At 42.9% G+C, this 26,880-nt stretch overlaps 1 protein-coding gene across 2 annotated transcripts; it reads left to right on the top strand.

Annotated features, from left to right (window-relative positions):
- Positions 1-3,270: 3,270 nt before the first annotated feature.
- On the top strand, positions 3,271-23,543 carry IYD (iodotyrosine deiodinase). 2 transcript variants are annotated; one of them, XM_046006671.1, is made up of 5 exons: positions 3,271-3,556; positions 13,065-13,256; positions 15,360-15,519; positions 19,175-19,331; positions 21,971-23,543. In XM_046006671.1, the coding sequence occupies exons 1-5, from the start codon at positions 3,379-3,381 to the stop codon at positions 22,151-22,153; spliced, it is 870 nt and encodes a 289-aa protein (XP_045862627.1). In that variant the 5' UTR covers positions 3,271-3,378; the 3' UTR covers positions 22,154-23,543. The 2 variants fall into 2 exon arrangements, with proteins under 2 accessions (XP_045862627.1, XP_045862628.1); XM_046006672.1 differs by lacking the exon at positions 3,271-3,556 and having other exon boundaries at positions 13,065-13,188.
- The last annotated feature ends 3,337 nt before the right edge of the window (positions 23,544-26,880 follow it).

Below are 26,880 nucleotides of genomic sequence, written 5' to 3'. Positions count from 1 at the left end.
CTAAGAGTGGCTCGTAAGCACTCAATAAATTTCTGGGGTGCCTGGGTGGCTCAGTGGCTTAAAGCCTCTGCCTTCGGCTCAGGCATGATCTCGGGGTCCTGGGATCGAGCCCCGCGTCGGGCTCTCTGCTCAGCGGGGAGCCTGCTTCTGTTCCTCTCTCTCCTCTCTCTCTCTCTGCCTGCCTCTCTGCCTACTTGTGATCTCTGTCAAATAAATAAAATCTTAAAAAATAATAAAAATAAAAATAAATTTCCACTGACCTGTCCGCCACCCTCCTTCCCATCCATTTAGGGTAAAGAAAACAATTGTTTATGTGACCCACAAAACCCAGCATCATCTAGCATCAGCTGATCCCTGCATCCCCTGTGTCCAATCCCCAAAGGTGCCATCTCCTTCCAAAACACAGGCCTTGCCCACCCTCTGACTGGAAGGTTTTTTTCTCCTCTCACCACCTAATTATCTCCCACTCATGGTTCCAACCTCAACTCAACTGTTCCCTCCTCTGGAAAACCTTTGATTTCACTGTCTTGGCCAAACCATGCTCTGTTCTGCCCCCTAATAGTTCTTAGGAAATTGAGCTGTGACATCCACGACATTGGATCCTGTCTGCCTCCCCCTTAGCCTATGGCTCCACCATGGCATATGCCCTCCGTTCTACCCACCATTTTATCGCTAGCATCTAATGCAATACCTTTCATGTTGATCCTCAAAAATATGTTGGAGGAAGGAAGGAAGGAAGGAAGGAAGGAAGGAAGGAAGGAAGAAATGATCACCCTACTGCCTTCAGCCAAGCAATCCAGGGTAAGGGTCTTCTTTTCCCACTGCAAGTTGCCAAATATGATGAAAAACGTCTATTCAGCTTTTTTTTTTTATCCTTTTAGGTTATTGATGGTTTCAGAATTTTTCTAAAGACTTGTTTTGCCGGCCAATGGTCTGAAACCAAAGAGATATAAGCTACACCTTAATGAGCCAACCAGCCACTGCACACCATGTGCTACTCACTTCCACCGTGAGATGGGGGAGGGGGAGGCGCGGAGACTGCGCATGTTCCGTATGACCACAAACCACCGTGCTATAGTGAATTCCCATTCTCCCATCCCCCCATCTCCCTGGCTCCATCTTGTCCTGGCACTGATCAGAGTTGAGCTCTGTGATTGCAGAAACAGAGACTCACTCTTATCCTTTGAGGATAAGGAGCCCTGTGGGCTGAAACGAAGCTAAGACGTGGGACCTGCCAGGAAGCCTTTGCGGCCAGTGGTCCCTTCGTCTGTCTTTCCTCATGACCTGAAAGGTGCTTCTTCCTTCCAGGTTATTTTTCTCCCTGCATGTTTGGTCTGCACCTCCCTTGCGACTGAGTGGTTTATTTTTTCTGTACTTTTGGTGGGATGAAAAGGTGAGCTGGTCCCAGCATGGATTTGCCACACATCACACGGACCAGCTGCCTTGGGTCAGGTGTGGGGTTGGATCTACTTGGACGATACACGGTCGCCTCTGATGTCCTTTCAGAGGAGCTCGGGAGGGGTCTTCCCTTCAAAAAGCTGTGGACATGGCAGCCAGCGCCATCCCAACGACAGTGTCTCCTCTGGAGTCCGGGTTTTTCATCGTAAACTTTGCCCACAATCTTACACCACTCTCTGGAGTTAGGACAAGTACAACAGCTATTAAAAGAATAGTTGTCTCTTACAAAAAGAAATGTTAAAATGTATAATAAAACAAAACAAAACATAAAAGGACTATTTAAATAACATGTGTTTAATTTTTGAATAGGTAATATAATCATAATAGTTAAATTTTAAAATTATGGAATAGTATTCAGTAATAATTCACTCTCCCACCCTTGTCCCCTCAATCCAATACCACACCCATCCAAAAGAAGTAGCCACTGTTATGTATAGACTCAGAAGAAATTGCAAAACTAGTACAGAGAAGTCCCAATATAACCACTATTTTAAATTTGTGGTATAATCCTTCATGAAATGTTATGAATATACAAGCACATTTAAATATATAGTATTTCCTGCTGTTTTAATCCAATGATATCATATTATACATAGTTGGGTATCTTGCTGGTACAGACTGGATGTTTGTATCCCCCACCCCCAAATTCAAATGTTGAAGCTCTAAGCCTCACCCCCCATGTTGATGGTATAAGGAGGGGGGGTCTTTGGGAGTTGCTTAGGTTTCTGTGAGTTCATGAGAGTGGAGCCCTCATCAGTGACATTAGTGCCCTTGTAAAAAGAGACATGAAAGAGATGGTCTCTCTTTTCTGCCATGTAAAGACACAGGAAGAAATCATCCACCTCCAAATCAGGAAGAACACCCTCACTAGGAACCAAGTTGGGCCCCATTGTGATCTTGGATTTCCCAGCTTCAAGGAAGGTAAGAAAAAAATTTCTTTTTAAGCCACTTTGCCTAAGGTATTTTTGTTATAGGGACCCAAACCAACATTTGTTCAGCAAATTCCAAGACAGTTGCTTAAAAATAAAAACAAACAAACAAATCCTATCTAAGTTATGTAATTAACCAAACCATCATTTTTAATGATTTGGGATCACTTTTCCTGGATCTAAAAGTTTTTCTCTAATGCAAAATAAGATAATTTCTTTGCTTTATTTGTTGTCTCAGGCGTCCTTTAAAAAAGTTCAAAGCCGTAGGGCAGTGTTTCATAAATATGCTGTTTTTAAAATGCAGATTACCTTTTCCCCTCCAGACCTTTTCTTTCTCTAGATCTGAGTTGGCGCCTAGGAATCTCTTTTAAAAACAAGACCCCCAGGGGGCCTGGGTGGCTCAGTGCGTTGGGCCACTGCCTTCACTCAGGTCGTGATCTCGGGGTCCTGGGATCGAGTCCCGCATCGGGCTCTCTGCTGAGCGGGGAGCCTGCTTCTCTCTCTCTCTCTCTCTGCCTGATTGTGATTTCTCTCTGTTGCATAATTAAATAAAAAATATTAAAAAAAAAAAAAAAAAAAAAACAAGACCCCCAGGTGATTCCTGGCTTCTGGCAAGTTGAAGACACAGGGCTCTCAGGGAAAAGTTATACAGGAGGAAAACCAAACACCTTAGACCACTGTTAGCAAGATGTGGTGCATTCACGTATTTCCTCAGATCCGGCAATTATTGTCCAGGAATATATTGATAGAGCACGGTTTTAAAAGGGGGATGCACCTGTGAATTTCCAACCCGACAACACACCCTGGAGGCACACGCTGTGATCTTTGCTCCTTTGCAAAGTCCTCCTAGAGTCCCAGAGTTCACCAGGTCCCTCCCACAGCCGCACACCTCTCTCTTCTTCATCCCATCCCCCAGCATTCCTCGTCTGGCTCTGTTTGTTTAAATGCCCTGTGGGAAGCGTGGGCACCATTCAGAGTCAGTCTTACGACCATGTTTTTCCTGACTCCACTCTTGGTAACAGTTGTCTGCATTTTGATTGCCTGGATCTTTAAAAACGCTGATGGAAACATGGAGAGAAGAAAGGGGGAGACTAGAGCCAGGGCCCAAGCCCGTCCTTGGGTGGATGAGGACCTAAAAGACAGCTCTGACCTGCACCCAGTGGAAGAAGGTAAGGATACTGGCACAGCTGCCTAGCTTCCACCTTCTGTGCTGTTTTGCTGGGCACCGATTGATACCTGGGCTCGTGGAGAGGAGGAAACACACACAGGGAAGTTTCATCGGCAGTGTGTACTGTACAGATTACAGAACTATGTGACAGGGATAGGTCTTTTCTCTCAGGTGGTCAGCTTAGTACCAGCTTAGCCCCAACCCCCCTTGTTTTCTGGATAAAGAGTCAAAGAACTGCTGAGGGACTGACATTTTCCCTGGCCCCAATCCTGTTCTGGCTGTTGAAATCTTCCTGAAGGGGCACATCCCAGGCTGCTGGTGGGGGAAATGGTCAGGTTTGAAACAAGGACTTGGAAATGTAAAGAGTGACATTGGTTGAGGGGCTCACTACTTTTCCATGGGCCAGGCTGTGTGGCTTAGAGACCACTCGGCTGTGTCCTCAAAGCTGGGTGTCGAGTTTAGCAGACAAGGCAATCAACAGGTAAAATTAGTGAGGAATGAGGGGCCAAAGTGATCATCAGTGGTTTCAAGGAGGCAGAGGGGCATGGTGGGGCCACAGGGAAAGGACAGTCAGGGCTGGCTGATTACTAGGACACAAATAGCTATGGTTGGGAGGCATCTCAAGCAAAAGGAGCAGAAAAAGCATAAAAGCAGGGATGGAACCCTTGGGAAAGATGCTGAGAAGGTGGGAAGACCACACTGGAATGGGGCGGGGGGGGGAAGAGATGGGTGAGAGTGAATTGCGGTGGTGAGCACTGGCCCAGTCATGGCTGACCCAGGATGAAGAGGTGGTCAGGGAGCAGGCAGGAAGGGAGAAGTTCTTGCAGCTTAAGCGATCAGGTTTTGAGGTTCGTCTGAGGTGGGTTCGTAGGATGGATTCAATTTGGAAGAGACTCAGTGATTCTCAGCTGAGCTAGTGATACCTACCCCCGCCTTCAGAAGAGGCCACCTGGACATGGGTGGGGTGTGTTGATGTGCCTATGTGCACGTATGTGCGCATGTGTCTGAGTTGCCCTCATCTCAGGATTGGGGGCTGGTGTATACCGCTGGCACTCAGTGCTGGGAGCCAGCCATGCTGAATGTACCATACAGAGTTCAAGGTCAGGCAGCCTCTGAGCAGACCTGCCCCTCACTCTTCATTTCACCGAAGGACATCCCACCCATATGGCAATTCGGCCCAGTCGAGAAGCACTTTTCTTGAACAAAGGGACATCCGCTATGAAGCCGCGTGATGGTCTGCCCTGGTAAAAAAGTTACAGGAAGAACAACAGGGTTTGGTAATACCTTGGATAGTGGGAGAAGGGGAGGATGAGAGCTGGAGGCTGGAAGAAGTGGAAGGACACTATCACACACGGGGGAGGGGAGAGGATGCATGGAGAAGATGTGGAACATACACAGGGACATGTTGGATTTGAGAAGATGACACATGTAAGCAGACAGGGAAAGGCAGTCCAGGTGAGGGGCCCAGAGACACTGATTGGACGCTCACCAGCACAGGGGGATACTTGAAACTTGGAAAACTGATGAATTCCCTAAAGGGGATGTTGCTGGCAGGAAGACTGAGGATGGATCTGGGGCACCTACAGTTAAGAGGGGCTGTGACGGGAGAAGCGACCACAGACAAGACCATATGGGGGAGCAGCTCAGGATAATGACGACAGCGGGCTCTTAGAGAACACTGGCTCTGTTCTCTTGGCGTCCCAGCTGACATATAGTAAACCCCTCAGTCTTCATGTCAACACAAGAAGGACACTGTTATTATCCCACATTACAGATAAGGAAACTGGGGCTCAACTATGGTAACAACCGGCCCAAGCAGGTCCTGGTAGAGCTGGGACCCAGGCAGTCTATTCTGGAGTCCAGACACACAGCCAGTTGCTAGGCTGCCTTTCTAACAGGAGAATAACTTAGAACAGAGAGGGCAGGAGAAGACCGTCACCCCAAGACATCAGAGGTAGCTTGCTTTGAGGAAAAGCCCCTGAATTTGAAGAGTTTGGGGGATACAAGAGGGATTGGTAAGGCTGGTGGGGAACCAGGGTTGGGGGGCAGGGCCTGAAGTTTGGGAACACAGAGCAAACTGTATGGCCCTGTCTGGTTCTGTTCTCTTCCTGCTTATTCATTTTTTGCAAAATTCTCTGCTTCTTTATTCTCTGTTCCTCACACAGAAGAATAAGTTGAATTTTAGGGGCATCTCAGCAGCCATGGGCCCCTCTGCTCTGAATGTGGAATTCAGTCTATTGTTGGAATTTCTGTTGTTCACTGAAGTGACGCCTGCTGAGGTCTCACAGGTGATCAGTGAGAAGTAACATTTGAACCCAGGCTTCTTGCCACCCCCAGGTCCCTACTCCTAACCCCTGGATGGGTATACGCAGTCCAAGAGAGGATTCATGGCACCAGTTCCAGGTGTAGGTTTAAAGGAGACTGCGCAGGGGGTAGAAGAGATATAAGAGAAAGGATTCCATTCCTAAAGAAACATGGAGGTGCTTTTGATGACAGCAAGTGGATACCAGATTCAAACTGTGCTGAAAGTTAGTTATAAGAGACAATACAGTAAAATAAGTATTTAGGCCATCCTAGTGTGAGCTAAGGAAAATAACGGGTAACAATCCAAGCTTCCTCCAGCTTTGGCTCACAAAGAATTCCTACTCCAGGTTCATAGACCAGAGAATCAGCATGTGTGTGGGTGGCTTGGGGAATGGGGGAAGGGTGCAGAATGACCATGCTTACTAGACATCAGGCACAGACTTCCTTTGGGGATGGTCAAACATGTGTTCTGTTAAAATTTTCAGTTTCCTGTTTAACTGTAGCAGCAGTCTTAGGAGGACAAGTGACAAAGAGAAAACCTTAGATTGTCTCCCTAAAATGAGGCAAAAATCCTGCACAAATATAATCTAGTCAGGCCTGATTCATGGAAGTGCATGGAAATGGAAATAAAAGAAAAAGATAGAAGGAACACATCTCTTCAGGATATGTTTGTTTTATTTATTTATTTTTAAAAATTTTATTAGTTATTTGATAGTGAGTGAGAGAGAGCACAGAAGCAGACAGAGTAGCAGGCAGTGTAAGAGGAAGAAGCAGGCTCCCTGCTGAGCAAGGAGCCTGACACGGGGCTCGATCCCAGGACCCTAGGATCATGACCTGAGCTGAAGGCAGTTGCTTAACCAACTGAGCCACTGAGGCACCCCAGGATATGTTTGTTTTAATGTTGGTAGGAATTTGTCTTTACCTAGCTTTACTGACCATTCAAAAACTACTGTCCTAGTTGACATTTTGGTTGTCCCAGATTGTCCCGTCACTACTAAGAAAGGCTTGTGTTAGCAATTTCATTTAGTTCAACCTAATACGCTGTATAACTTCCAGGTGAGAAAAGATAAAACGGAAAAAACTCAGTCACACCAATGGAAGGCAGGAAAGGCAATGCGGGACAGAAGCAAGGGGAAAAAATGTGTTAGAAAAATGCTCAGTGGTAAGGGTAGATTATATGTATATAGATATGTGTGTATGTGTGTGTATATGATCCTATAAATTTTACACACAAATTAATGCACCTCTGTGTACTGTATATATGATATATATGTATATATGTATATATGCATAGAGAAAATAAGCATCTTCAAGGTTTGTGCGTGGTCATTAAAAAAAAAGGCCTGTGTTAAAATTATCTAATGTGGGTAACCCTTAAGAATTAAAATTTAGGTAATCGAAGTAATAAGCAGCTGTCAGAACCAGTTTTAAATCTGTTCAATAGCTCAGTGACAACTCACCTCAGTAAAAACTTAGCCAGCGGACCAGTCAGTCCGCTGAAAGCCAGCCAATCAGGGATGAATGCACTTCAGTACCAATCAATCAACAACAGTATCAAACAAGTAACACTGTCCCTATAGATGATATTAATCCTATTACATTTCTGGGGGTCCACCAATCCCTGAACTCCAAGCTTCCCAACCAGGTGGTATGCTATAGGTAGCCTCTGGGAGAAGCAAGAACCAATTGTTAAATAGTCAGGAATTTCGTGCACCATTTTTGAATCATCAGTTTGAATTGAGGCCTGGATGAAAGTATTTACGCAATGGAAATTGGCAAGTGTTGTAAGTCAGGCTCCCCCACCCCCTCCAAAGCTGGTTTACTAGCACATACTGTCAAATATTCTAAAAGGTCGGCAGTATTTACTGTGTTCACAGAGACTCTCTTTTGCTATAGGAAGCAATAAATCTGGCTGTGTCTTGTCTTTTCATTATTCTTGGACACACACACATACACACACACACACACATACACAGCCATTAATATTTTTACATGGTTAACTTTAAAAGGTTGATTTACCAAGAATTTTATAAGACCTTAAAACTTTAGGGCGAAGGACAGGTAAACTCCGGTGGGAGAAAATTAGCAAAGGGAAAGGACTTGAATGGAGACATTGTCTTTGAGATTAAGTCTGGGTGGGCCCTAGGGGAGGGTAAGGATCAACACAGAGGTAGAGGGGAGGGCACTGAGATACCTCAAGAGATGATGGGGCTCAGAAAGAAGTTCGTCAAGTTAATTTAGGATAGAATGGGGAAGAAAAATTTCTCTCTACTCTTCAAGGTTCTTCAAGCTCATCTAAGAATTAAATTCACATGAGACAGGGTAATAGAAGAAAAAAAACATAATTAATTATGTGTGCACAGAGACCCAATAATAAAATTGAGACCCAAAAAAATGACCAAGCCAGGAAGATTTTATACATTCTAGACAGAGACAATAAATTTGTGGGGAGTTGATAGGACAAAGAAAACAAATGCTTGGAGGCTTCAATTAGGAAGGAATTCTAAACAGAATTTGGGCTGAGGTCGTAGATTAGTAAAAAGTAAAAAGATTTGTTTATACAGGTTTCTTGGCTCTAAAGTCCCTGTCCCTGGTGATGAGGGTCTCTCTCTATATATACACTACTTTCTAGTATAGGTGGAGTACGTTTCATGAGAGATTTATTTCCTGCTTTCAAGGGGACAGAGGAGGGTCAGAGTTTCCTTCTTATACCAGCTATTTCCCAAGTAGCTTTAATTCAGAATAATCAATATGCCATCGTGGCACCTTTTGGGGCAGCCTGCCCTGAGCCCCTACAATAGCATTGCTCTATTCAAGAACTTTCCATCTCAACATCCCCCAGAGTCTCCAGCTGCCATACACCTCAGGAACTGCTAGCGAAATATGGTGCTGAATGACTGACAGGCCGGTGTGGAAACGGTGATGGCTGAGGTACTGGAAGGAGGTGTTCTCAGGGCAGGGGTTGAGCCCTGACCTTGCTCCATCCCCACCTTCAGTATAGGTCTCCTGCAAGAGCTGCATTACCCTCACCCTTTTTAATATGGCTTCTCAAGGTTACCCAAAATTCCAAGGAGGGAGCATGGAAGACATGATACAAATTGGCCTTTTCGCTTCCTAGCTAGAAAATTTGGCTCATTTGCAAAGATTTTGAAATAGAAGTACAAAAACACAAAAGCAACTTATGTAGACATGTAGCCAAAAACAAACAAACAAACAAACAAAAAAACAAAAAAGACAAAAAAACAAAACAAAACAAAAAAACTTTGTGATAAACATTAGAGAATACATGTGGCCTAGAACTTCTTGGCTGTTAAACCTAATTACAGTGGAGTTTAGGGTTCCTTGGCATTAAAGCCATGATAAAAGGTGAGTTGTTCTTGGTGTCAACCCCAAGTGTGCAAACCCCAAGTGTGGCAGCATAGACTTATAGCAAAAAGTGGACCATAATTGCACAGATTTTTTTTGAAATACATGGGTTTTATGCCTGAATGAATCCCCCAGAGTGGCTTGGCTGGTCTAGCATGGAGACAAAATGACTAGGCTTCAGAGGCTGTTCTCTTTCCTCTTAGAGCAGTCAGGAGGTCAAGGGGAAGGAGAAAAGTACCTTTGATATCAGTTCACTGCCCTGCCTTTCCCTGGGTGCTTTCTCTCCAAGCCTGGCTCTGCCTTCCCCTTTTCCCAGGTGAGATGCAGACCTTCTGCTCTGGGAGAAGCTCCAGGAAGACCAAGCCTTTCAGGACAATCCAACCCAGCATTGATCAGGCCATTTGTCTGCCCTGCTCACTGATAACATTTAGGCAGCAGCCGCTTCATTCTGCGACAGTGGGAACACTTACCTTGGACTTTAGAAGCAGCAGAAACTGCCAAGTCATGCACCTAGGCTGCCTTTAGTTTATACAAATGCTGAATGGATAGTAAGAGTTGGTAACCTATCTTTCAAACAGTTAATGAGGCATTTCATGCATTTGCTCATTTACCGCCTACTAAGAACGGAGGTTGTCAGATTTCATAACAAATGATATAGAAGTTATCACTGGTGTTGAATGTCTTTATTGATACATTTGATAAGTTCAGGGTTGATATTGATGACACTCGGGTTTGGTTCAGAATTGATCGCTAGAAAGCTGATAGGTGTCTGCTGCTATTCCCCGATCACGCCTACTTCCTTTTAACTGAGTAATTGGGCATTTTCATTAAATGTGTATAGTTTGCGTCCAAACTTCCCTGGCTAGTAAAATATATAAGGAATTTTCTCACTAACAGCAATGAGCAAACTATTGTTCTTGCTGACCTGGTATTATCAGTGAGGTTTTCAGTGTCTTTGAGGTCATCCCCTCTTGCCTTCTCTCCCCCCAGTCAGTCCTCAAAGACCTAGGAGTGAAGTATGTGCATATGATTGAAGGAGAAAGGTAATCCTTTACCTGAATTCCACCTGGAATGTTCCAGACCCTCAGGGCAGGGCACTAGATCCTCTTGTTCTCTTCCTTCTGTTCCTGTTGTCATTCTCATCTTTATGGGGAGGTACCCAAAGTGACGTCCAGCCTTCTGGACTCAAACTTCTAGTTTCACACTAGGAATCTCTGCTTGAACAACTCACAGGCATCTCAAATGTGACAGACTGGTGATTCCTACCTTTACTTCCCCCAGATGGTTCCCCCAGATCGTTCATCCTCTATCTCAGTAGATGGTCCCACTGTCTTCCCAGCCTGCCACCTGGGTCTCATCCTTAGTCCCTCTCTCTCTCCACTCCCAACCACATACTTCCGCAGGTCTCATCATTTGCATCTCCAAGATACTCCAAGAATTTGTCATTCTTTTGTTGCACAACTAGCCTGGGACAACATCATCCCACCCTGGCTATTGTAGTGGTTTCTCAATGGTTCTTTCTCCTTCACTTTTGTCTCCCTCCAATATAAACCTCACCCTGCTTCGTTTATGCTTTCTATCTGTTGGTTTCTCCTTGTTCCGTTCCAGATATTTTCTTCTGAGTTTTCTTCCAGTTCACTAATTTTTTCTTTAGGTTTGTATATCCTGCTTTAAATCCATCCTTTAAGTTCTTAATTCTATTACCTTATTTTTCAATTTGGAAGTTGATTTTTTTCATATTTTCTATGTCACCTTTTATCTTTTTCTGTACCCTACAGATTTGTGCTTTTTCTCTCTAAATCTAGTAATCATAGTAGTTTTATCTTTTGAGTCTGGTCATTCCAATATTTGGAGACTTTTTAAATAACAATTCTGTTGTTTCTTGCTCAAAATGTTTTCTTTTTATGCTTGATTGTATATGGTGGGTTGCTAGTAATTGTAGTTAAAATTACTTGTATATTGGCATTTGCTTCTGTTAGACAATGGAGACATTTTATAGGCAAGGCCACCTATTTCCAAGTTCAAGTTTTAGGCAGGACCCACCAAATGGTATAACCCCTTGGAGGCTGTTATATTTATTCATCCATGCTTTCTTTAAGGATGTAATCTTGGGGTCCCAGCTTATTAGCATTCTCACTGTGTATGGGTCTGAGCTTTGATTCCTGCCCCCACAACCCCTGAAAATATAAAAATAAAAATTCAAATATGTAGAGATTGGCAAATACTATCAGAGGTAATGAGGCTTCTGTGCTTACTTGCCTCTGCAGGCTCATATTTCCCTTCAGTTTTGGCTTAGGAATTTCTTACTACGTTGTCAGCAATTCATTGTTGTTGTTGTTGTTGTTTTAAGACTTTAAAGATACTTTATTTCATGATCTTAGTGGTTTTCAGCTCGTGGGATATTGTTTCAAATACACCAATTAACCATTAATAGAAATTTTCATTCTTCATCTTTGTGTAGGTAAAATTTTCTTTTTCTTGACTTCTAAACAGTATGGAATTTGGATAGCCAATAGTCAGGATCAGAGTTCAGGATTCTGTGGACTCATTCTTTTCATTTTTTCTCGATGTTTTTGAAATTATAATCTTGCAGACATTTTTGAGAACTTTATCTCCTTCTCCCTGTTGGCCACCTTATGACTGTAGGGGAGAAAAAGTAATTTCCCCTCTACTCTTCTAGGTTCTTGACTGAGAAAACCAAACCCCCCCTCCCCCATAATAAAAGACACACTAAGAAGAGAAAAAAAAATAGGAGCTTAATGACACATATACTTCCTGTATACATGGGACAGATTCAGGAAAATTGAGTGAGTCCCTGAAATGTCCCAAGCCACCACCTTAATTACCATCTTCTACTAAAAATGAAAGAAAGATGTTCCAGTTATGGGAGTTATCAAAAAGAGCACAATATGACCCCACAATTGCACTCCTGGGTATTTACCCCAAAGATACAGATGTAGTAAAAAGAAGGGGAACATGCACCCCAATGTTCATAGCAGCAATGTCCACAATATCCAAACTGTAGAAGGAGTGGAGACGCCCTTCAAAAGATGAATGGATAAAGAAGATGGGGTCCATATATACAATGGAAAATTACTCAGCCATCAGAAAGGATGAATACCCACCATTTGCACCAACATGGATGGAACTGGAGGAGATTATGCTAAACGAAATAAGTCAAGCACAGAAAGACAATTGTCATATGGCTTCACTCATTTGCAGAACATAAGGAATAGCATGGAGGATATTAGGAGAAGGAGGGGAAAAATGAAGGGAGGGGGAATCAGTGGGGGAGGTGAACCAGGAGAGACTATGGTCTCTAGGAAACAAACTGAGGGTTTTAGAGGAGAGGGGGTGGGGGGGATGGGTGAGCCTGGTGATAAGTATTAAGGAGGACACATATTGCATGGATCACTGGGTGTTATATGCAAACAATGAATCTTGGAACACTACATCAAAAACTAATGATGTACTCTATGGTGACTGACATAACATAATAAAATTTTAAAAAATAAAAATAACTTTTAAAAAAGAATAAGGTTGTTGTGCAGTTTAAGTCTACCTTCTCCATTGATAAAAAATTTCTTGGGCGAGTCCTTTTCTTCTTGGTACAGAGAAGGCTTATGAATGGAGATATCCTTTATAAAAGTAAGTGTTCCTTACAAAAAGGTAACTTTTACTCTGGTTTTCAGAACTTTTCTTGTGTCTGTTGTTTCTTAAAAATTCAGCTCAGTGTAATTCTTACATCAAAAAGGCATATTTTGGGGTGGTGTAGTCTGCTCCCCTTCATGACCAAGAGAGATCATTGAATTTCCTGCTTTTCTTGCTCCTATTTGCAGATGCTGATGACTGGCAAGACTCAGAGGAAAATGTTGAACATATTCCATTCTCCCACACCCGGTATCCTGAAAAGGAAATGGTTAAGCGATCCCAGGAATTTTATGAACTTCTCAATAAAAGGCGGTCTGTCCGATTCATAAGTAATGAGCAAGTACCCATGGAAGTCATTGATAACGTCATCAAAGCAGCAGGTCTGTAATGGCACATTGTGTCCTTGAGAATGTCAGCTGCAAGTGATAATACTGAGGCAGTAAAGCTCAAACACAGTGAACAAGGCCCAGAGCGATGCATCTATCTCTAACGGCTTACCCAGGTGTTGACTGGCTGCCAGAAACATAATGATTTCCACTTTCTACAAACTATTGACTATTACAAACTTCCTGGGAGCAGATGTAACGACAGTGTAAAGCTTCCGAAATTACTGAATATTATGATCTTTTATTAAAAATTAAAATTTTGAACACACTGTTACATACTAGAAGAGAAACATGCCCTTTCTTTCCCCTCCTCTTGAAACACATGGATGCACACATATAACACACCCTCACATTTATGCATTTCTCTTTTTGGAACCAAATTTTTTATATTATACACCATGATGCTCTCATACTGTTCTCTAATGAACTAGCAACATTTACTATATGAATTTGCAGGGTAATCTACAGCAAGGCAACCCCATTTTCAACATAAATTGATATCTCCATGGAGGAGAATAAAAGAATTACAGAAGAAGGGGAAACAGATATAAGAGAAATCTTCCTATTTGAGTGCTATTGGAGTATTGAGTATCATTCCTATATAAGTCACATTGAAGTTCATTTGCAGAAATATTACATGGCTATTGTGATCCATTGCTCAAAGTGAAAGGAAGCAAGAATAAAGCATTCATTTAAGCTAAGAATACAAATGTACTGGCTAGTTTTTTATTTAACAATAACAGTCCCTGAGTTCCTTCTACATATATACCTGTACTATATTTGTGTGTTTATACATATGATGTGCAGATGAATTTGGCATAATCAGAAACGTTAGGGAACAATTTATTTCTTATGTATAGTGATGCAAATATTTAGTAGAAAAACATGGGTACAATGGAAACTGGAATCACTCTTTTCAGAAATATGGGCTTTGTGTGTAGCTTTTGACTTGCATTTCACAATCCAGTCATGCCCTCTCAACCACAGGGAGTGGTGGGAGGCAAAGATCCCCATCAAGCAGGCAGTTCTAACCCTCCTGGTGCAGAGATTATGTCATTAAATTACTCACTAGGGAGAAAGGAATAGTTCCTTCTGATATATCCTACCTATGGGTCACTGTGGTCTCTCACTAGGAACAGCAGGCCATCTCTGGGACAGCAGGGTGACTCACAGCAGAAAATGGCCCTGGTTGGAATCTGAAAGAGAAGTCAAGCTCCTTGGGCACTGAGATACACTAGGAAGCTTTGCTCAGGATCCTGGGACTGACCCAAGTGTGGGCTGAGGGTTCCCATAGCCCATGAGACCTGAAGACAGACTTAACATGTACTAAGCACCCAGAGCCAGGAGATCTCATGTGTCCCCAGCAGGACCACAAACCCCACAGAGCCACACTCAGGGTTCTGATATAGGTACCAAACAATTTGTAGTTCAGTTCCCTCTCATGAGTATTTCATTTATTTATTATTATTTTTTTAAAGGTGCGTCTTGTTTTTATTTTGAGAGAGTGTGTGAACGGGGAGAGGAGCAGAGGGAGGGAGAAAATCTCAAGCTAAGCATGGAGCTGGAGGTGGGACTTGATCTCACAACCCTGAGATCATGACCTGAGCTGAAATCAAGAGTCAGTTGCTTAACTGACTGAGCCATCCAGGTGCCCATTTCATAAGTGTTTAAAAGTCATTTTACCATTTGAATTTTTATCATTTTCAGTAAGCTTCATGACTTCATCCTGTTTCAAGAATATCAAAACAAACAACATCTCAGAGAATTTGGGCCATCAGAGATTCCCTTCTGGATACCTCTAATAGTCAAGGCACAGTTATTTAGGGACATTTTCCCCCACATAATTAGAGAAGTGGTGATAAATTCCCATAGCCCTAGAACCACTGGTCTTGAACTCAGTTAGCTAGTCTGTTGCCCCTAAAGGGATGCAGAATGAAACGGAGTGGCAGCAACAAGCCAGCGTCTGTGGCCAAACCCTTCGTTCACCGGGTGATTTAACTTCATTTTGAACAAGTATGAGTTATCATATCTATCCTTAATGAATATTTTCACATTTTCCTGTGTTTTAATTTCTAATTTTAATTTAATGGATGGCAGGAACCGCCCCAAGTGGGGCCCACACAGAGCCCTGGACCTTTGTGGTTGTGAAGGACCCGGACGTGAAGCACAAGATTCGGCAAATCATTGAGGAGGAGGAGGAAATAAACTACTTGAAACGGATGGGACGCCAATGGGTCACAGACCTGAAGAAGCTGAGGTACAAAAGTTGATGGAGTTATTAACCTCTCTGCGCGTGGTTTTCTCATCTATAAAATGGGAATGTCTAGGATTTGCTTCATTCTGAAAATTAAATGTGTTAGCATGTTTGCCATCCGCGTCTTTGGGAAATAAATGGGCTTTGACCCAAGCCATAGTAAATAAAACATTGGGGACTTACTTTTCTCCTATCTGGAATGTAAGATTGTGCGGTATTTCTCAGGACCTTGACCGAAGTAAATTACATTTGCTGAAGTGATACCATCTTCCGAGTGATCTTAGTAAGCAGGCTTTAGTTTGGGTACAGTTAGTAAGAGTAGATGTTTAGTGTAAGTGTAATATCTATTAGGCGTTAGTCACTGTGCAGGCTTCCTTACCTCCAGGAAGGAAGTATGGTGAAACTCATTGTGACTAGATTTAATGCATTAGGGTAGGTCCTCTAAGTTGTCTGTTCCTCTAGTCGCTGTGACTAACAGTGACTTGGGGAGTTCTCTTTCACTGAGGGCCAGTCGTCCTTCATAATAGCTCAGATGCATTTCATAACTTCTCAGTCACTTTTGTCATCAAAACGGTCACTTTCAATTGTTTAGACTCTGCTTTGTCATTTGCCCAGTCTTCTTTATAAACTCTGCCTTCCCCACAAAGGCCATTTCCTTTCCCCTCTGGGCTACCCTGAGGCTGAGCTTGAGGAGCTACAATGGGCAGAGATTTGGTTCTTCCTTCTAAGAAGGGAAGCTTGCTCCAGTTCTTGGCACTTGGAATACAAGGTCTTCATACCTGTGGCTTTCAGCTCTAGGCATTCTGTGGCCAGTCCTGGGGTGTTATCAAACACCCCAGTGTGACCCAAGCCTGTAAGACAAGAAAGAGCAATGAGATTGCAGCCCTGGGGAGAAGAGGGGGTACCTCTCATCCAGTAGTCCGGGCTGGGTGAGGGGAAGAGGGCCTCTTGGCTCTGCTTTTATTTCATTTATTTGGCCCCAGAGGATATATTTTTCCTAAGATATTTAAACCCCATGAAATTGATGTCTTATGGAGTTGTAACTTATTACCATGCTCTGGAACTAGTATAGGATATTAATAATAAATATAAGAACCTTATTGCATATTCATGGGGGAAACATGGGATGGGTAAAATTCAGTTGAGTTCCTACCTTCGGATGTCCTGCTCTTCACATGCACAGTGCCTACAGAATGCCGCTGGCCCCTGTCCTCTCCCCAGCAAAGGCAAAATTAGTCACTCTCTCAACTCTGTGCTCCAAGAGCCTAACATACACTTTCTGTGCATCTAATATCTAATCTAATATCTAACATCTAACATCACATAGCATTTTAATTATTGCTTTACTTTTCTTCTTGTGTTATAGGCCATATTTCAGAAAGATTATAGACTTTCTCTGCAGGCAGTATGTACACACACTTGTATACATAAAAACTCTAGGAGTCCAGATTTAAGATGTCCTACATTATACCATCTAGCATAGTGCTGATGCATAGTGGGTAACTGAATAATGTTTGTTGAATTGAATTATAAATGAGCATATATCCTGACCTCCTGTTTGAGTCCATTTTGAAGCCAATAGCTGTCATTGAAGACTCCATATACAACCTGGGTCCAACCTACCTGTCAGACCTTCTGTTTTTCTGTTTGTGGGTCTAAACCCTCTACCCCAGGCAGGAGGTCCTATTTGTCCTTCTCCTAATAGGTCTTGTTGCTGTGTTTTTATTAGCTTTAATGTGATGTCACAATAAATTCTTGTAAAATTTAACAAATAAGAAATATGAGATACTAATGTATGTCCAGGCCAAAAAAAAGTACAAAAATCATTGAAATTATTAATTTGCCTTTGAATTAAGGTAAACTGCTTAATCTTCATCTTGCATTAAATTTTTTTAAATTATCTATTTTAAAATCATAGTAGTAGTAGTAATGCTTACACCCACATATCAGTGTGTGCTAGATTGGGTACATTTCTAGGTATTTTATCTATTTGACTGATCTCACCCACATAATAGCTGTATGGGGTGAGTGTCTGATAGTGCTCTTTACATATCCAGGAGCTGAGCCATGGGACATTCAAGAAGTCGCCCAACATGGCAAAACCTGCCAGCCCCAGAGTTTATGCTCTTTGTAAATGATGACCATTCTCCATGTTTGTAAGGAGAAAAGGATTGGTAACAGCCCAATGTGACTAAGCTGACTGAAGTGAGGTACTACACTTGATCTTAGCCAAAAGGCCAAGAAGCATGTAAGCTGACTGAAGCATGGGAAGGTAGTTTTGGAAATGTGAACTGTAGAAGTTAAGAGTGTAAGAGGAACCATAGAAAACTGCACAAGTGAGTTTACTATGTTTTAAAACAGTGAAGCATAACTAGGCTTAAAATGAAATCATCTCTTGTTAATTAATGACCTAATGTGTCTGTAACCTTAAAAAAAATTCAAATATATCGCATTGCATGAGTACTACTTTGGGTATCTGTGCTGGAATCAAACTTTTGCCAAATGTATCGGATACGGTAATGGAATAGAGAAAGATAGGCTCCTTAGCTGGGAAGCAAAAATTGAAACTTAATATTTATACCTCACATGAATTATCTCCCACTCCCACAAAGTTCCCTTCTTTTTCTCCACAACTGAATGGACAGCATTACACTCTCTGCACCTGTGATTTTGGTTAAACTTCACCGTCATCTCTTTCTTTTCCTTTGCTCCTATACCAGACCTATCAGCTCCAGGCTCTACGCCTCCCCAAATTCTCCTAGTCCATTGGCCACAGCAATCTGCTTCTTTCAGAAATAAACCCGATCACATGAAGCTCCTGCTCAGGAGCTTGTGGTCACTTTCCACTATCTACCAAATGAAGTAAGTAATAGCCCACCTGTGCTCCACCATGTACCCCTTTCTCCAGGCGACTAGGCTTTTGAAAATTCCGGCCTGCCAGTCATCCTCTGTCCTGATTCTGCCTTTACTCATCGACTTACTAGGATGCCCTTTCCTGTGCCTCCTTTCCATCTAGTCTTCTGCATCCCACCTCAAGGGAAACTTTAGAAAAGTTCTTCTGATCTGCTTATTCAAAATAACCTTTCATTTGGAGGACTCCTAATGCACTTGACTTACTTTTCTTTAATTCCACTTACCAGGTTTCAGTTTGCCAAGTTTTCCATATTGCCCTCTGGTTATAGGACCATCTTCATCTCTTTCAGCATTTCCTGAGCCTTGCCATGCTATATCCTTATGAACACATGTTTACTGGATTGAATGACCCTGAACAGAAAAATATGAATAAGACACACACAAAAATTCTGTTCTTGTAAAAACTGAAATATAAAAAACAAGAAAATGCTTTGATTTTGTTTTTTGTAAAGATTTATTTATTTATTTAGAGAAAGAGGAGAAGTGCGTGGGGGGGCAGAGGGAGAGGGAGAGAAATCCTCAAGCAGACTCCCTATCACAGAACCCATCATGGGTCTCAATCCCAGGACCCTGAGATCAAGACCTGAGCTGAAACCAAGAGTCATCGCTCAATCAACTGAGCCACCCAGGTGCCCCGAGAAAATGCTTTTATTTTAGACAGAAATAAGCCAAGTTGGTTAAAAAAAAAGGAGGGGGGGAGTCATTATGAGCAAATAGTCTCTGAATCATCTTTCTTTCCCTTCAGAACCAATTGGATTAAGGAGTACTTGGACACAGCTCCCGTTCTGATTCTGATTTTCAAGCAAGTTCATGGTTTTGCCGCCAACGGGAAAAAGAAAGTCCACTACTACAACGAGATCAGTGTCTCCATTGCTTGCGGTCTCCTCCTGGCTGCCCTGCAGGTATGTTCCCTGCCCAGCCCGTTCCAAAGACAGAAGCCAGGCTCCAGGGCCAAACAGTGGCCTTATTCATACATTTCAGCCAAGTTTCTAGCCTAGAGACATTTCGAAGTTGTTTATCTAGAGCTGGATTTCTAAGTAAGGCGACTCTGATGTGTAAAAAAAAAAAAAAAAAAAAAAAAAAAGTCACCCTAGAAAGCTGGATAGGTGAGTATAACGGTGCCACAAGCTGGGATTCTTCCGGAAATTCACTCACATGCGACAGCAGGCTCAGAAAAACGCTGTGTCTGCCTGCATCCGTAACAACAGGAAATGTCAAGGGTTTCAGGGGACACACCGCCTAGCTGGGCTCACAGCTGCCGGAGCCAGTGGAATGATGACAGAGCTCCGAAGAGGGCTCTGTCCTAGAGCTCTTCCTGGAAAGTCTAGATGACATTGTATTGCGTGAGAAAGATGTTTCTATGTGCTTTAAAAAAAAAAAAACAAAACAAAACAAACAAACAAACAAACAAAAAAAAACCAACTATGTAGGAGCTAGAGCACTGTTCAGCATGAAATAGAGCAGGAATTGACGTACAATTTTTACACGATTCCATTCATTCCCTAAAGCCATAGCTTCTGAGCTCCTTCTACTGGACAGGCCCCGGGCAGGGGTAGGGGGTTTCCAGGGGTAGCTGCCTCGTGTGTGAGCTCTGTGCGCTTTCTAGTGGAAACCGGGGTCCACTGGTGGAGAGAGACAGAAAACACATGAAGCAAGAGAAGCAAACAAGATTATAAGGACAAGTGATCGTACCCTGAAGGGACAAACAATTCCCAAAACCTACATGCTTCTTCAAGAAAAACGTGTATGCCAAAAACACCTCGCAAAATATAGTCATTATTACACCAAAGAGACACTCGCCTTTAGATTCCTTGAGAAGTCAGCCTCAAGCAAGTGACCCCTTATTTCCTTCCTGAATCTGTGAGTGGTTAAAATAGAGGAAGTGACGTGTGAGGTCAGACCATATGGCCCCACCGTTCACTCATCGTAGGGTGTTGGAAGGAAAACAAAAAACAGAAACAGGTGAAACTAATTCTCCAAGAAAAAAAAAAAAAGACAAGAAAAGAAACCGGGGACTGGATATCCTCACAGAGATGTTGTAGGGGTGAAAAAAGTCATGCGTATAAAAACACTTAACTGGAAAGTTATTTTATTTTTTGTTTTTTGTTTGTTATGTTAGTCACCAGACAGTACATCATTAGTTTTGGAGGTAGTGTTCCAAGATTCATTGTTTGCGTATAACACCCAGAGCTCCATGCAATACATGCCCTCCTTAAAGTACATGTTTAAAAAAAAGAAGAAGAAGAAGAAGAAATGCTTAGTTCCCAGAGGTTTTCTCAAGTTCTGAGTCGGCAGCCTCGTCCCATTAATGTTGAGTTTGCTGCCCTCTAGCGGCGCCTCAGGCCTAATTCTGAGTGTAGGTCTGACTCTGGACACTCTCTTCAGTGTCCCTCTGGTTAGCAAAGTAGGGGGATGGAGGTAGTTAGCTTGGGAGACATCTCGAAGCTGCACATGAATTTTTTAGTATGTATTTATTTAGTATGTATTTAGTATGTATGTATTTAGTATGTATTATCTGGAGAGGCTTGGGGAGAAGTTGATAGAGTTGATGGATAAGTTGATAGGAGTAATTTCTCTACCTACAATGGATCCCCGGGCCCCTGGGTCTTCTGTGATTGGACATAGGTATTTTTAGCTGGGGATGACGCTCTTCTTCAATGTTGATTTTTTTTTATTTAACATATTTTATTTACTTGACAGAGAGAAATCACAACTAGGCAGAGAGGCAGGCAGAGAGAGAGGAGGAAGCAGGCTCCCTGCGGAGCAGAGAGCCCGATGTGGGGCTCGATCCCAGGACCCTGGCATCATGACCTGAGCTGGAGTCAAAGGCTTTAACCCACTGAGCCACCCAGGCGCCCCTTCAATGTTGATTTTATATAAACATAGGAACTCCCTGCTTCTGGGGGTGTTCTTTTGGTGTATTAAAATTCCTCGGGGCACCTGGGTGGCTCAGTGGGTTAAGACACTGCCTTCGGCTCAGGTCATGATCCCAGGGTCAGCAGGGAGCCTGTTTCCCCCTCTCTATCTCTGCCTGTCTCTCTGCCTACTTGGGATCTCTGTCTGTCAAATAAATAAATAAAGTCTTTTTTAAAAATTCTTAAAAAAAAAAGATTCCTCACATTTCTTTCAATGAAATAACCATTCCTATTTCTTAACTATCAGTGAAAAATAAGACTAGTACCAGGTGGTGGGTTATAGCGAGGGCACGTACTGCATGGAGCACTGGGTGTGATGCCAAAACAATGAACACTGTTATGCTGTAAATAAACAAATAAAAAATTTAAAAAAAAAAGAAAAAAAAAGAAAAATAAGACTAGTGTTTTTCTTCTTCGAGAAGCCTCTCACCATTGGGTCAAAAGAACGAGGGGACTGGGAGACTGACGAGAGCAGGTGAAGTTCAAGGTACAACTGCCCGGGCTGGCTTCTGGGAAAGGATGGGACAAGCAGACATCACAGGGACCACCATGTCCCCAAGCTAAAGGCAAAGCTGTGACTTCTTTTCCCCCTCACTTGCCTGTGATTCTCTCCCCTCCTGTTGCAGAATGCGGGACTGGTGACTGTCACTACCACTCCTCTCAACTGTGGCCCCCGACTGAGAGAGCTCCTGGACCGCCCCGCAAATGAAAAGCTGCTGATGCTGCTCCCAGTGGGGTACCCCAGCAGAGAGGCCACAGTGCCTGACCTAACACGGAAACCCCTAGATCAGATCATGGTGACCGTGTAGTCAGGAGCCCATCCGGGATGCTGGCAGGCGATGGCTTGGTCCTCTCTTGTTGTCCTCTCTTGGGTGTACAAGACTGCTCTTTCCATGGAGGTTAGGTCTCCCCAGCACCTCACTCCATTCAAGAAACTTTCCACCGCATCGGGCCCTTGGAGTCTGAGAAGTCCTGCTCCCCGGAAATAGTAAGAGGGCAATGGGTACTTTCGTGTCTCATCCACTCTGGAAACGCATTAAGCTTTTACTAAGAACAGGCCCTGGTTTTTAAGTTTTTAAAACTCTTCCAGAAAAGTCACTGGTGGTTTTTTCCTCTTACATTTTAAAAGCTCTTAAGCAGGAAAGAGTCACCAGAACGTTGAACGTAGCCGGGAGAACTCAGCTATGTGATCATTCTTGAATTTAAATTTAGACTCATCAAGTAACTTCTGCCCTCTGATTTCTGGTGGCTTTTAGGCCAGGATGTGCTTTTGAGATCTACTCTTTTGCTGAACTTCATGGCTATCCTGCTAGTTTTTAATAAGTAACTGTCAAAATAATTCCAACATCACCGTCACGGAACAGAACAGCTTGAGCAGGTGGTTCTGACCGGCAGCCCTCTGAACGTGCAAAGGGTTGTTGAATCATGGAGCGGCGTGTTGGAGCTGGTTCACACCAGCTTGTGGAAGCAGGCTGTTAAGTATTCAGGAATTTTGTGAGCCAGTTATTAAACCATTTGTGGCTGGAAATCGCCCATGGTGGAGTGTTTACAACACCGCAATCGCTTGATACTACAAATCAGACTTTGTTTCCTTTGTCCTAAAGGGAACTGTTTTCCATACACAGCACTAACAGCGTCTCCCTTCTTTTCTACTCGAGCCCACAAAAAATATTCTTTTTCTCCAGACGGCAGTCGAGCAGTTTGGGACTGATGGGGTAGGAGGTGAGAGGTTGGGAATGCCAGAACTCGTCTTTGGCCCATCACTCTGCCTTCCCTTTCGCAGGTGCTGCACACGTAGGCACACTCATAGCTCAGATCAGTTCTCATCCAGCATCCCCACAGGTCTCTCTATCCCTTCTATCACCCTTTTTCTATTTTCTTACTCAGCTTCCTCAAGAAAAACTTCTCCTGCCTCTTTTCATTCCTCTTGTGAGTCACACAACCTAGGAAAAGGCCTGAGCGTGTTTGATGAGTCTGAGGCTGGTGATGAATCTGTATTAGAGAAAAGGAGGACTTTTATTTTCCTTTAAAATATAATTAGATATTACGAGGATCTGTGCCCTCAACCACCCCTGAAGTCCTTTGAAGGCTCTAGAAGCTTCCTTTAAAAATCTCCAAAATCTTGCACCTCCGGTTTCATTTTTCTCTAAACACGCTTTTCCCGAAGGCTACAGACTTTAATAAATGCCGACTCTCTTACATTTTGTTTCTATTCTTTTTTTAATATCATTAGTATCCTAACAGGTATTTGTCCTGGACTCTTTATTGTAAATGAGCATCGTTTTAACTACATTGTTAAAGCCTTATTCGACTTACACGGGCTGGAACGGGAGCCTAACCATTGTATTTCAGACTGTTTTTAGCAGAAAAAAGATATTCTGAGTTCCAAGTATTAGAATAATAAACACACTTTGGCGTTACTAATGCAAAGAAATTGAAGTTAGAGTAATACATTTCGTTTCTTAAGTTTTGAAACGAGTTGAGCCCGGAGTTTTGGGCTAGTTTTAGTTGGGTCTGCCGAGTGGGGCTCATGTAAAAGGGAACCTTGCCTCCAGGAAGCAAGGTGGAAAGGAAATCTGGCCGGTGGTGGGAGTCCAAGTACCATGCTCAAGTACAGACATGGACAGGAAAGGGAAAGCCCAGTCAGGTGAGTTAGGAGCCCTCCAGCAACAGATTGCCAAGGCCCGTCCACCTTCCAGATCGCTGTGTCCAGAAACACCGCCCTGGTTTCTCAGAGATGGTGAACAAATGTGCAAAGGCATAGACTCGGGAAGCACGACAGCCATCCTCTTTAGGGGATGGAGTTACAGGTGACTCTTGAGCAACACAGATTTTTTTTGTTTTTTTAGATAAGTGCAGGACAGTGCTCTCAATGTATTTTGGTGATTTATTATAATATCTTCTCTTCTCTAGCTTGTCTTACTGGGGAAAATACGGTGTATAAAACACAGAACAGAACACACAAAATATGTTAATTGGGTATTTATGCTATTGGTAGGGCTTCCTGCCAATGGCTGGCTGTCTGGAGTAAAGTTCTGGAGGGATCTGAAGTTATATGCGGATTGGGGAGTGTGCGGTGGTGGGGCGTGGTCAGCGTCCTGAACCCCGGTGCTGTTTGAGGGGCAACGGTAACAGTGATTGTTGGTCTCGACAGCACAGCCTACATGACCTGGTTTCTCATCTGGTACTCACCAGCTAGATGGCCATGAGAAACGGAGATCTCTCCAAACCTCATTTTCTTCCTTTATAAAATGAAGGTGAAAGTTACACTTAAAACCTGTGTGTGATGAGTCCCATGTAGTTCCTAACGTGGTACACAGCACCGAGGGCTGGCTGGTATTATTGGCTCCTGGTGTTAGTGGTAGTAGTGGTCTCACAATGATTAAGGCTAGGTGCTATGCATGTTTGGCAAAAAAATAAAATAAAATACAGTGACATCTTTTAAGAATTTTATCTTTAATGCACTATGTATATGTAGTCTTAAACTGTAGAAGCAATGTATCTGCTATTTCTCTTGAACTTGGGCTTTTTTAAGGATTTAAGCTTGATATTAGCTGTATCTGATTGGGTTCTGGAAACTTCTGCAGGGGTCTATTTAATTAATCATAAAAAGACTATTTTCAGGGAGGAAAGAGGGGGCATGAAGTAAGCTCCCATGAGAATAATCAGTGTCAGAACAAAGAGCCAAATCTCAGTGTGGCCTGGAGTCTGCCCCCCAGATACCAAGTGCATAGACTCTCAGGAACATTCCCGGAAGCAGGAAATGGTGCACCCTCGTATGGCACGATCATCCTCACGGCCATGCCTGGGAAGCAGGGGTGGCCATGGGTGTAACAGTTAAGCACAGGAGCCTAGGAGTCACACGGCCTGGGTTTATACCCCTGTCCTACCGGAGAGCTAAAGAAAAAAATTCTTATTTCTCTGGTGACCTGGAGTTCATTGCTTAATAGAGGCTCTTCTCAGGTGTGTAAAATGGCGGTCATCAGACATACCTTGCCGAGTTTGGCACAGTGCCTACTACTCAGCATTCCTACCTGCTGGTGTCTTTATTGTGGTGGTGGTTACTGCTATCATCATAAGGCAGCCCTACTTTGGGATCCAAGTGAGTGAAGGTAAGAAGGGTGGGCCAGAGATCACTCCCTCTTTGGAGGAGAAGCCCACTGTGGCCCAGGTGGCAGATGCGGGACCATTTGAAGTTGGCCCAGAGGGTCTCGCCACTGGGAGCTTTCTTTCTCTGTGTGGTTAAGTGAGGCTGTCGGTCTGCATGTATTTTTTTACCTCTTTACTTAAAAATGACAATGGGAAGATGAGGTTGTTACTTTGACCCATTTGTGAGTCATCTCGAAGATTACACACCACTAAACAGAAGGATAACTGGCATGACGTGTCTCCCATCGGGATACAACGTGAAGGATTCTATATCACATTTTAGACCAAAACATCCAAAGGGAAATTAACTAAGCCAGTACGTCTACCTTCCAGTTGATAGTACAGGATACTTCAGACATAGGGTGGGTCCAGTTCCAGACCATTTCCAGATGGCTAATATGGCAAGAAGGCAAATCAAATGAACGGTGCACATAAATGTTGTTTATACTACACTGCCGTCTATTAGGCGTGCAATACTATTATGTCTACAAAACAATGTACATACCTTAATCTAAAAGTGGAGTTGAGGGAAATTGGGAGGGGAGGTGAACCATGAGAGACTATGGACACTGAAAAACAACCTGAGGTGGAGGTGGGAGGTTGGAGGAACCAGGTGGTGGGTATTGGGGAGGGCTCATATTGCATGGAGCACTGGGTATGGTGCAAAAACAATGAATACTGTTACACTGAAAAGAAATTAAAAAAATTTAAAAAAAATAGAGTGACCTGGACTTTCTTCATTAAATTAGATTTTATCCATATATTTTATCCTCCATTTTCCTAAATTGTCAATAAGGAATTTCCTAATTTTCTTTAAACCATTAAAGGAGAGAATGAATGAAAAAAGTAAATAAATAAAATAAATGAAAGTGGTTTCTTGCTAACACAGGCTAACCATCACCTGAGCTTCCAGTGAATCACAATCACTGCTCACCAATCAGTATAACAAATACAGTAATAATGAAAATGTTCGAAATACTGAGAACAACCAAAATGTAACTCAGAGACATGATGTGAGCAAGTGTTGGAAATAATGGCACTGATAGACTTTCTTGACATAGGGTTGCCACAAACCTTCCGTTTGTTAAAAAAAAAAAAAAAGGAAGTATCAGCAAAACATAAAAATCAAGTGCAATAAAATGAGGGTATGCCTGTAAATACAGAGGCTAGAGAAACTAGTTAATTGATACAATGAAACAATCAGAAAAACCAAAAATGCAGATCATTCTACAAGAAATAGGCCTAGGCGCTTCCCAAGACACTGTCATGAAGGGAAAGAAGCAGGAAAGTCATTTTATATCCTTGCTACTCAAAGTGTGGCCCCACAGCTCCTGCCAAGGTACTAGTGCCCGTGGATGGGCGCCATATTGTTTTTGTGAGGGGACAT

Source organism: Meles meles, chromosome 5 (genome assembly GCF_922984935.1).
Source record: "Meles meles chromosome 5, mMelMel3.1 paternal haplotype, whole genome shotgun sequence".
NCBI lineage: Eukaryota > Metazoa > Chordata > Mammalia > Carnivora > Mustelidae > Meles > Meles meles.
Note: the sequence above shows the minus strand (reverse complement) of the source record. Positions and strands in the feature narration are given on the sequence as shown.

Coding starts and splice junctions, on each gene's coding strand:
- IYD (XM_046006671.1), top strand. CDS start 3,379: ATGTTTTTCCTGACTCCACTCTTGGTAACAGTTGTCTGCATTTTGATT. Junction 3,557..13,064: donor CCTGCACCCAGTGGAAGAAG/GTAAGGATACTG, acceptor TCCTATTTGCAG/ATGCTGATGACTGGCAAGAC. Junction 15,520..19,174: donor ACAGACCTGAAGAAGCTGAG/GTACAAAAGTTG, acceptor CTTTCCCTTCAG/AACCAATTGGATTAAGGAGT.